This window comes from Cricetulus griseus, chromosome X (genome assembly GCF_003668045.3).
Source record: "Cricetulus griseus strain 17A/GY chromosome X, alternate assembly CriGri-PICRH-1.0, whole genome shotgun sequence".
Lineage (NCBI taxonomy): Eukaryota > Metazoa > Chordata > Mammalia > Rodentia > Cricetidae > Cricetulus > Cricetulus griseus.
The window spans coordinates 90,323,202-90,334,967 of record NC_048604.1 but is presented as its reverse complement, the minus strand read 5'-3'; the positions used below and the strand labels follow the sequence as shown (position 1 = coordinate 90,334,967).

At 38.9% G+C, this 11,766-nt stretch overlaps 1 protein-coding gene across 1 annotated transcript in view; it reads right to left on the bottom strand.

The window, feature by feature from the left end:
* Positions 1-338: 338 nt before the first annotated feature.
* Positions 339-11,766, bottom strand: part of LOC100754933 (claudin-34-like) — a 50,914-nt gene continuing 39,486 nt past the window's right edge. Inside the window, exons 2-3 of the mRNA XM_027432727.2 lie at positions 11,306-11,399; positions 339-983 (exon numbers count right to left, since the gene is read on the bottom strand). Of these exons, the coding sequence (XP_027288528.2) occupies positions 339-983; positions 11,306-11,399 (739 nt within the window). The remainder of the gene's footprint in view (positions 984-11,305; positions 11,400-11,766) is intronic.

Below are 11,766 nucleotides of genomic sequence, written 5' to 3'. Positions count from 1 at the left end.
TTTTAGTCTTGGATTCAAAAGCAATATGAGGGTTAGGAACTCTGACACTAATTTCAATATGCATTAAGTTTATTATTTACTCTTATTGACAGGAAAAAACACAGATTTTATATGGCAATTCAAATAGGATTTTATTTAATGAAAGCCCATAATCCAAATAATGAATTAAGGAAACAAAAAGAGACAAAAAAGATAAGGGATTGACAACTTTACCATTTTTTTTGTCACCGGCCACCTTTGGCATCATTTTGAGTTCTTTGAAAATTTATGTAGACAAAATAAGAAATGCTTGCTACCTTTGCTTGATTTTCAAGGCAGTATAAGGTAGTAATTTACTTTTAAATTTTGTAATGGGGTGTCTTGCCTATGGCTAAATTTGAAGAAAGACAAATTGTGCCACCTATTAGATAGAAAACTGCAGCTAGAAGTGCCAGACCCATGGCACTACCAATCTTCTGAGTATCTGGGTGAGAAGGCATGTTGAAAGATGGTGGAAAGGCAATCCCCCATTTGCGTATGATGGATATGTAATTGAACAAAACAGCAAGATAAAGAAAGCTGCTAGCAATGATGTTCACAATCCCTGAAAGGCTCAATGGATTGCAGGTGGCATTCCTCCAGTCTCTTCCCATGCACATTTTCCAAAAAGCAATAAAGGTGGTGATTTTCCCAAAGAGGCCCAGAAAGCCAGACACCAGCAGCAGGTGCTGGCTTATTCGAATATACAAAGGAAGGAAGGAGTCATGGTAGTTGTATTGGTGACATATTCTGATTTCGTTGGTGGTATTGCTATTGTAGAAAACACAGGCTCTCCATATGCCCACAAAAGCCACTGTAGGCTTGAAAATCTTCGGATCTTCATAGTACCACACTCGCCACTGAGGAAGCCCAACGGAGATGTAGCAAAGTAGCCAGGCCATTGTGGTTAAAGCAAAACCTCCCATTTGGTGATTGTAATTTTTCATCATAATGGTGACAGCAAACTGAAAAGATACACAGCAGAATATGAAGATAGTTACTCAGGACAAGGACCGAATACTAGGTTTACAGAAGTAGAGCAAAAGTGTTATGTTTGAGAGTGTGGGGCTTGGCCTAGAGATCTGCTGACTTGGATGTGGTATGAGAAAAGGCTGAGAAGGTGCTTTTGGTAATATATCCATGAAGGTAGGTAACCGTACACCCTCTATAATGTGTAATTCTACATTTGCCATAGACTTCTGGAAATCCTGCTGCCTTTCCTTCCCAAGGGCTACTTAGAGGCATGAGACACTACATCTGATCAGTAGAATGATATTTTCAAGGACCACCCATGGTAAGTTAGTGTGAGAAGTTTGTCCTGGTGGTATGTTAAACATTGCCTGATCATTCATTGTTCTTGGTCATTTGGATTAGCTCAAAGCTTTGCCTGTTAAGATTAACACCATATGAATGAGCATGATATCTGAGACTTTGTGTTCATACCTTGTGTTGCTATTTCTCTTGAGTATATAAGGCATTCAACTTGGAGGAGGCACAGTGTCAAATTCATAGAGTTTGCATTGTAGAACTTACCGAACTATTTCACACAATTTGCCCTACTTTTACATACCCAGCAGCAAAACTGGAATTTTTCAGATTCTTTATAACTTCCTTCTCATTGGCTAAGTGCAATACACCAACACATCAATACTGAAAGACAGTAAATGAATGAAAACTCATGAGGTAATATAAAATTAACTTGCTTTGGTATATGCAATATAATGTATATTATGCATTATCTTAAAGTAACCTACTTCACTGTAATACTTGAAATATATCAAATCCTAACAAAATTTGTGAACATGCATCATGCTCACCCTTAGGCAATTGTACAATACAAAGAAACTGTAAGTACATTCATAGTTTTATGGCTAGTTTTGATTGTCTACTTGAAACAACATAAGAATGAACAAATAAGGTAATCTCAGTGAGGAGTTATCTAGAATTGGTTGGTCTGTAGGCCTGCCTGTGAGGGCTTGTCTTATTAATGTTAAGTGAAGTAGGAACACCTAACTAGTGTGAGCAGCACCATTCCCCAGGAAGGGGATTATGAGCTGTATGCAAGTGTAGAAATGCATCTGCGTGCTGAAAGGAATGCACTAATTCATTGCTCCCTGTTCTGGACAGTGGATGTTATGTGCCTATCTGCTTCAGGTTCTTGCCATCTTGACTTCTCCAGATTGATGGATCTTGACCTGGAAATGTGAGTCAACAAACACTTTCTCCAGTAAGTGGCTTTAAAAAAAACAGTATTTCAGGTCATAAACACAAAGGAAAATTAAGACACACAGCATAATTTGTATCTATTCATTCATGTTTACATTTACTTCTGTCTATATTAAAATATGTGGGTGGATACTAAACATGACAAATTAGAGTCCTTGGAATCTAGTTGGTCTATGTTTCTTTTAAGATAGAAATCTGTCACAATTGTTTCTGTCACTGATCTTTTTTGTTTGCTTTGGAGTCTGTGTTTGTCTGTTTGTTTATATTGGCCAGGGTTTTACAATGCAAGCTAGCCTTTTCTCCAAATTCATATGTAGTCCACATTTGTTTCAGACATGAAACAACCTTCCTCAGATTCCTGGAGCTGAGGTTATTTATATACATGACCACCATACATAATTTGTGTAATTTTTTTATGGTGATGGCATTTGCTGTGTGTGTGTGTGTGTGTGTGTGTGTGTGTGTGTGTGTGTGTGTGTGTAAGATAGATTCCCAGGACTATTGTATTTTACTGAAATGTTCTACCTTATCTATACCCCTATAATAGGAAGAGCTTTTTTACTTCTTTTTTCCATGTTTTATTTAAATTAGAAACCAGATTATTTTACATGTCAATCCTAGTTCCCTCTCCCTCCCCTCCTCCCCTGCCCCCCACTAACACACTACCTATCCCATACCATTTCTGCTCCCCAGGGAGAGTGAGGCCTTCCATGGGGGTCTTCATAGTTTATCAGATTCTTTGGGATAGGGCCTAGGCCCTCCCCCATATGTCTAGGCTCAGGGATTATCCCTCTATGGGGAATGGGCTCCCAAAGTCCATTCCTATGGTAGGGAGTTCTTAAAGTACATTCCCCCTAACTCAAAGTGTTATAAATGAGGAGAGTAGATGTCACCTTGTGCCTGAGACCTGCTTTTAAATGAAGGCTCAAATTATCAGTCTAGCTTGGGTGCAGAAAAATGGCAGATGTAGTTGAAGGTAACTGGAGAGAGTGAAGCTAAAGAAGTCATCCAAACCAATATTTGGAAAACATTTTGGAGAGTGTCTAAGATTCTTTGTTAGTAATACTTTGGACAGTGGTGTAAGGTGAGGGATTGTTGGAGTTGGAAGCCAGAATTTCATTATTATAGCCAGAGCCCTTTGCCAAAGTGCTTTCTTAATAACCATCATTCTGTTAGAGCTGATAACCCTAAATATATTCTTCTCTGTTGCTGAATATTAAAGCTGAGGCATCATGCATAATAGACAAGCACTCTTCTACTAAACTGTTTTATTAGACACAATGTTGAAAGGTGAACAAGTGTGTCTTGATTCCAAGAGCAGTCCATGAATGCATGGTCTTTTGCTGAGAGTAGTTTGTCTGATCTGAGAAATAGCCTCATTGAATAGGCCTAAATACCTTCAAGAACACTCTGGAATCCAGCATGCACTTAAAGTTGTGATCCTCTAGCTTCTGCCTACACCTAGACACTAGGATATACTTATAAGAAAAGAATTTAGAAGAAAATGAATACTAATTATTGAAATATTTCATGAGCTATCTGTGCTCTAAAAGGTTTGATGAAGGTAATGGATTACAGACTCTTTCTCTAGCAAAAAAAACTCCAATCAGAGATTTAACTGAAAACAATTTAAAAAATCTACTGAATTTCCCTGGGCTAGTCCTTCTTCTTACAACTACAAGTGATTCAAAAGCTTCTTGTACATAATGATGCTCTCAGAGAGTTCAGAATGGAGTTATAGAATTTCCTAAGATGGTAAATGAGACAGCCCTGAGCACTGAAGGAGATGAGAAGAGCCAGAAGTACTCAGAACACAATAACAAAGAGGATGATGAACTCTAAGCCATGAAATTTGGAATGCAAAAACATGGCTTTCACAAGTAGCACACTGCCCCAACTCAGTTTTCTTGATCCCTCATGTTCCCAGACCCTATCCCCTCCCTTCCACCCACACCATCAAGTAAAAAATGACAATGGTGGCTGCTAGGGCCCAGAGCAGGGATAAATGAGGAGTGAAATTTGATAAGTATACAATTAAGTAAGAGAGGATGGAATGTCATGATGGTTTCATAACACAACAGTGAATGTTCTGTCATGAAACTATATACTGAAAATGGTCAGTGGTGAATTTTGATATAAATGAAATTCTGGCCTCATTATTCTGAGTATACAATAAAGATGGATATAAGCTCTACTAACCAGAGATGCTACCATCAAATATACTGATGGTAGGTGACGTGACAGGGTAGCCAGCTACAAAGACCAGTGCAGCTGACAAGGAATTGGCTCCTCTCTCTTGTCCTTTGAGGCCCCTTGCTGCCTTCACAGAGAGTTCTGAGTTCTTGACCTATTATTGGCTTCTAGTTCTAAGAATCCTATTATGTCATCAAATTCCAAGCCACACTAATCTCACCTACCTACTTTCTGTCAACAGTGTTTGAATCGTGACACTGTTGATTGGGTGGGGAGACTGGTATTGTCTGTGCTTTCTTTTTTGTGATATAAATTCTTTTCAGTATTTTCAGTATTTGGTGTTTACTAATGGGATTCCTTGTTCATGGTCATTATACACTTGACTAATACAGACATGCTTTCAGTTGCTTTTTCTTTTCTCCCTCTTTGAAGAATAGTTTCTATCCTCTGTCATTGGAGGTACTGATATTTTAGAAAATCAATTGCCATGTAAAGATGCATTTTTATGTTAGAAGTATGTGATTTGCTTTCTAGTTTTATACTGGGTTATAATTAAGACATTGCCTTAATATCAGAAAAGACTTTGAGACCCTGTTGAGACTATAAAGACCTACAGGATCTTTTGAAGTGGGATGGAATGCATTTTGCTTCATTATATTGCTACAAAGCATATGGAGGCCAGGGTGTGGGATGTAGTGGTGTGAATGAGAATGGCCTCTATAGGCTCATCTGTAGAAATGCTTTGTCCCTAATTAGGGGAATAACAGACTTGGTGTCAACACTCAAAGAAAGTGCTTGGCTAGTTCAACAGAGATAGGTACAAAGTTCTAGGTGAATTCTACAGCCAATAAAATAATAGGTGCATTGGAAGGGGGAAACTACTCAGACACATTTACAAATTACTATGAGTAAACAATTATAGTTGGTATTACAGATTATTATAGAGCAACTTTGTACATTGAAATATACTGGAAGAGTGTTTTCCATATTGCCTAGTAAAAAGTAGATATTCAAAATGTTTCCCTGTGAGACTGGAGAGATGAGAAATTAGGAACATTTGCCTCTCCTCTAGAGGATGAAAGTTTAGTTCCAAACACCCATGTCACATGACTCAAAACTACCTATAATTCCTGCTTTTGAGTGCCCACCTCTCTCCTCTGCTCTCTGAAGGTATATCCACATATATGCCACACACTCCCATCAACACACATGCATACACATAAGTGTAAGAATTTGGATTCTATAGAAATATCTTAGCGGTTAATAGCACTTGCTTCTCTTCCTCAGTACCTTTAAAATCACAACACTCATGTGGTATCTCACAAACATCTGTACTTTCATTTCAAATAGATCCTTTGCCTTTCTCTGGCTCTCAGGAGCACTTGGAGCAAGTGATGAATAGACATATACACACCAACACACCAATACATGTAAAATATATTTTTAAAAACATTAATCTTTAAAATATGTCCTTAGACTCCTAAGGTTTCTTGTTTATAGGAAAAAAAGGAGAGCTAGGGAGGACGATGTGAGGGCTGATAGGAAATTATAGAATAAATACCAATATAATATTTATTGTGACTTTTTCATAGTGTTTGAGATAGTCTCACATTATATCTCCCAGTCATCTAGATATTGTGTTCCAACATGCTCCAGAGCAGAAGGCTGGGATTTTAGGCATGTCCCTCAATGCTCTTCTTAAACATTCATAAGTATCCAATATTTTATTTTGAGATTAATATCCATTGTATTTGTTTTTAAATGTTCTATAATATATTGACCTATATTTTGGTCATGACTATTGGATACCAGTAAGAATAGAAAAAATAACACTGACACATGAATTTTCCCCCTACATTTGCAGTACTATGTGAGTTCCCAGTAGTTATTGTGTCCTAGACTGCATGCCTACAAACAAGGGGAGCAACTGTCCCTACAGATTAGAATAACTGTCTTTATCATAGTGTTTTCCAAAGATGATTGGTTTTATGATTTCTCTTGCCTCATTCTTCTCAACCTACATGTGCCATTCAAATGCATCCAAGGCTAGGGTGTTAATTTTGATGTTTCAATTCAGATGGGGACTCAGACACAAATGGGTGTCTCCCATTTCTTACATTTGGAGTTTTCCTTTTGATTGAGTTAGATGAAATGTTCTTAAAGAACTTCTGCCCACACATGGCTCCATCTCTATCTTTTGCTTAATTACAGCATGAAAGTACATATATACCCACATTGACTCCTGAAGTAACCCTCTTCAGAAAGTTCCATGAAAAATCATGCAACAAGTCTATCTGTGGAATTAACAATGGACTATTAAAAGATAAATGAATGTTGCCTCTAAACACTTCTTTTTGATGAATGAAAATTAGATCATCTTAAGATTGACCCATCCAGCATTCCTGATAGCGAGAATTATTAAGGGACTGTAAGGCTAAGGCAGAAGCATTTACCATGGATTTAAGGCCTGAGAATTCCAGTCCTTTAGGACTGTGGGGGTTTTTATAGTCATCAGGCAGCTCAGAATCTAATGCCTCTAGGTGATGGTAGAGGACCAAAACCAGTTTTTCAAGGATGGCATCAATCTGAGACTTAATGAATCTGGTTAGTTTTTGAAAAGGTAGAGGTGACAATTTAAGTAGTTAATCTAGTAGAACAGGCAAGGTAGGAATTAGTAAGTGCCTGCAATTCCCTGATAAAGGGGAGGGGTAGAAGAATAACAGACCCAACAGTCCTCTACAAGGGAGTGGTTGGCTTGATGAAGGGCCTAAACAGTAGGGTTAATTAAGGAGTGAATAAGGTAAAAATGGTCAGGGGTTCCCTAGTCTGGAAAGGCCCCTAGGGCTAAAGCACATAAATCAACTATCAAGTGGGAATAGGAGGGGGTGGTCGTAATAGTTGTGGAAGCATTGGCAGCATCACTGGCTTGGTTGAGGATCATCCAGGTGTAGTTGTAGATCTGATAAGGGCTTCCAGCGGCAATGGCAATTGAGGGTGGGAAACACAAGTAGCCAAAAAGACAGCATCTTTTATCTAGAATTAAGCAGAATTAGAAGGCTTCTCTGGGGCTTCCCCTGGGTGGATTATTTAGTTTTAAAAGGCATTTAGGCAACCATCTAGCACCATTGGCCTGAGTATCAAAATTCCATGCATGTCCTTTTCCCCAAATGAGGACTGGATCTGGTCTGTGCCATTTGTAAGTTAGGGGATCTTTCCATAAGGCTTGAGTATAATTTTGAGCCATTGATGGATGCCAGAGGCTATCCTCGGCTGATTAAGGCATGCCCCACCACTGCCTGGCTTGTGGGCTAGCCTCATGTCTGGCCACTGCTACAGAAGCACGGAGGCAGGCGTTTCACTCCCCCAAGTCAGCGCATGCTGCGTCCCCAAAGGCCCAGCCATCCCCGCTGCTACAGGCTCGGCAGGCAGGTCCATGCACGCTGGGCGGGACTAGGCCACAAGGGCTGTCCAGTAGCACCGGTCTCAGGAATTAAGCACAAAATTGCTGGAAAGCTTTGTTAGTATATCCCGACCCATTGTCTGTTTTTATAACTTTTGGCATTCCCATGTAAGCAAAACATCTTAAGCAGTGACTTATAACATGCCTGGTGGCTTCTCCTGTTTGTGGAGTGGCACATTTTTAACTTGCCAAACTCTGTAATGTGAGTCACATTTATTTGCCATAAATGGTTGGGGAGCCAGCCTTGAGGATTCATCCTTAAATTAGCCATAGCCATATTGTGGACATATTTCACATTGTTTGATGATTTGACCAGTAGTCTCTCTGGTTAAGCCAAATTTCTTACTTAGACTTTTACTATTATGAAGAAAGTTACAAGCCTGTGGAGCTTTTTCTATTTGAGGCAAATCAACTGATTTTGTTAATCAGTTGATTCATTCCATTTGGCTAGTAATCAGGGAAAGGCCTATTTAATAGGTTCCTATTGTGACCCATAAACATGATAATTCTCTTAGGTGAATAACATTTTGAATTTGCTCAAATAACATTTTGACTTGGCTGTTACCAGATCCTGTGCATGGGACTGTTTCTGTTACCTTATAAGCCTTTAATACATAGTTAGTGACTGTCAATATACAAATTAAATGAATTATTTACCAGGATTTAAAAGACCATTGTAACAGCTTGCAGTTTGATTATTTGAGCTGAAGCCAGAGCTGTCTGCTCTATCTATTTTTTTCTATTAAAAACCTATATAAATGACTCTCCCAATAGAACCATTGTAGAAATTAACATAGCATATTTTTATAGGACTGCTTTTTACAATTTTGGAAATACAAAAATGCATTAGTGCAAACTGTAACAGTTCATGAGCTAGAAACTGATTATTAATTCTTCTTGAAAACTGAGCAAAGACAATTGCCCATAAATCATTGTTCTGAAACCATCAATTAAACTGTAGGAGTAGGAGACATGTATCATACTTGGTTTTCTTCTAAAATACTTTCTAAAACATTGAACGAATGCGCATTCGGGTGTCAGCAATATCGGGGAAGCTGCACACCCCAGCAAGGGTTACAGGCTCCTTATATAGGAAAAAACCACAGATCAGCATACAGGCAAGGAACATGAAGTAATTGATTACAAAGTATGATCTCATGTTAGAGTGGTCACCCAGGTGTGACTTGCTTTTCTACAAAGGAAAAACCATAGAATGTACCCTGGGAAGTCCTTGATTGTCTGTTGGCCATCCAGGTGTGACCCAAAGAGGATTGTCTTGGCGATTGCCCCCGTCTAAACCATAGGATGTGGCCGGGGTTGGGGCCAACTCCCTTGTAATGGGCCAAGGCCTGTGGGAAACTTTTTCTCTCTGTGAATTAAAATCTTTTAAAACTTTTTTTTTTGGTAAATTAAAATATTTTATTCCCCTATCTTTTTTTTGTGAGGTTTTAATCCTAAAACCCATGGTCCTGCTTATTGCCTGAGAGCCTGATATTGCTGATTAAGAACTAGGGCTTGGGTTATGGATAAGCATTCTTTAATAAATCGGAGTAGGTGATTAAGAATGTATAGCCCAAAAGTAAGCAGCAGTAAAAGAATAAGTAGGGGTCCCAAGAGGGTGGAGATTCCTTTAAACCAGCCTTGTTGGAACTCCCGTTCCTTTCACCGATGGTTGAGTCTTTCTCTGAGGTTGGCCATGGAATCCCTAATAACTCCAGAATGGTTAACATAGAAACAGCACTCCTCTTTTAGGGCAGCATAAAGTAATCATGGCATTGTTGTCTCTCCAGCGGGAGAACTTGTCTACCTTTCTAGTTAGTTGTTTAGGTATATCTGGATCATTATCTCCTTATAGAATTTTACTTAAAGGATTTAAATCATCATTAGATGTCCCCAAAAAATACTTAACTAATGAATATTTTATAACAATTTCTAAAAAACTCATTTAAAAGATTTTTAAATTATCTTTTCTAATTGTTACCTATTAAGCCCCAATTTCTTTAGAATATAACATATGTCTTTAACAGTTGTCTAGATTTGTTTAGAGTTTTTGAGTAGCCTTTTCTAATCTAATCTTTGGGGCTGACAAGCTGATAAGACCTCACTTGCATATTAGCTGACCTGCCAAGCTGTGAATCGAACAGGTTGGCTCTTTTTTGAGGCTTCTCATAAATCCTTCTCAAAATCATGTATCAACCCTTATTTTCTAGATGTCCTTTTTTAACCATAAAATTTTAGTAAGACCTACATCCTCTCATCTGCCAAATTTTATAGTATCATAGATTCCTCATATCTCCAAGCTAATGCTATAAAATTTTGCTAACTTTTTAATTGACTATCTCCTAGGGCTCAAATCATAATTTTTCCTGTTAAGACATTGACTCATTAACTGGATGCTCTTTTTTACTCTATTAAAGTGATTTTGATATTTTTTAAACAACATCCAAGGCAATGCAAATATCTCTAATCATATCCAAGGCAATTTAGGCATTTCCATTCATTCGCATTCATAAATTCACAATCACATCACGCATCCAGGTGTGGTCACACCGTTCATTCATAACTTGCATACGTCTCACATTTCTCCTTTTGCCTAGGCTATGATCAGCTTGTAGAAAAGAAAAATCCTAATTGAAATTTTTAACATAGTAGCTTATAGTCAATCATTGAAATATGAGCATCCAAAATTTGAACAATTCTAAGCTTAAATATGTTGCCTTTTCTTTTCTATAAGTCTCAAAAACAGCATTTTAATATCAATAGCATTTATATACATTAATTAGCCATCAACCATGGTGGCATCTCCCAAGGATGTAAGTTGTAGCCCCCAAGCTTGACCGCCTCTAAGAAATGCTGCCAGCAACGAGCAGACCAGTGAGTCCTCCTTGGCTTGCAAGTATGCAGAGCCCCGGGAGGGTGAGAGCACAGGCTGAGGGAATGGGGGAAGGTCAGTCATTGGCTTCTGTACATGACAATGGTCATGACTTCTGAAGGAAGTCTTTAACAGTCAGCAAGAGGCAAGACCTCTCACCAACGAATTCAGGGCTCTGAATGATGTCCCTGAGAAGAGCCCAATAATTAAGTTAACTTCAGGAACATTTATTTTTGGGGGATTTAACTCATACATCTTACCTAAATCTCTCCCAACCTTTTCCCAGGTCTGGGGAGCTATGTCTGGTCCCATTAAAATCAAACATAGACAAGCTGTATTAATAAAACAGAAAAAATGGACTAAATCTTTCTTTTTAACTCTTATTTCTTTTTATCTTCTTTTTAATTCTTACTCCTTTTTATCTTTCTTTTTAACTCTTATTCCTCTCTCCCTTAGACTACTCTTTACTTCTCTGATAAAGAGGGCCTCCTTAGAGGTTGTTTTGCCCATGACTATAATGGGACAGCAGTACTTACCTCGAGACGGACTGGTGCACGAGTGATGCAGGGCGTCTCCACTTTGGGTCGACTAGTCTCTTCTTCTCTTGGTGCTGTCCAGCGACCACTGTACCTCGAGCCTCACGTTTGGCACCATTTGACCGGTCCAGCAGGCCAGGTTATTTGCGGGTCTCAAGGGGGTTGTCACCTAAGGGGGGTCAATGGGGGCGAGAGAGAAAGGAGACCAAGCAGCGCAAGAAAGGACAAGAGTCCGTCTGTGCAATGTCAAGGTCTCGATTTATTGGGGCTTAGAGTGGGCTTAAATAGCCCTGCAACAACAGAATTGGGGGGGAATAATAGAAGGAACATCAGGTATTTGCTGGGACTGGAACATTCTTCTTGTCAGCCAGAACATCTAGTGGTCTTCCTTGGAACAGCGAACAGAAAAGCTCCAGACCCTTTCTCGGAACAGAAGCAGTTAGCAGTTCCGCTTGGCCAAA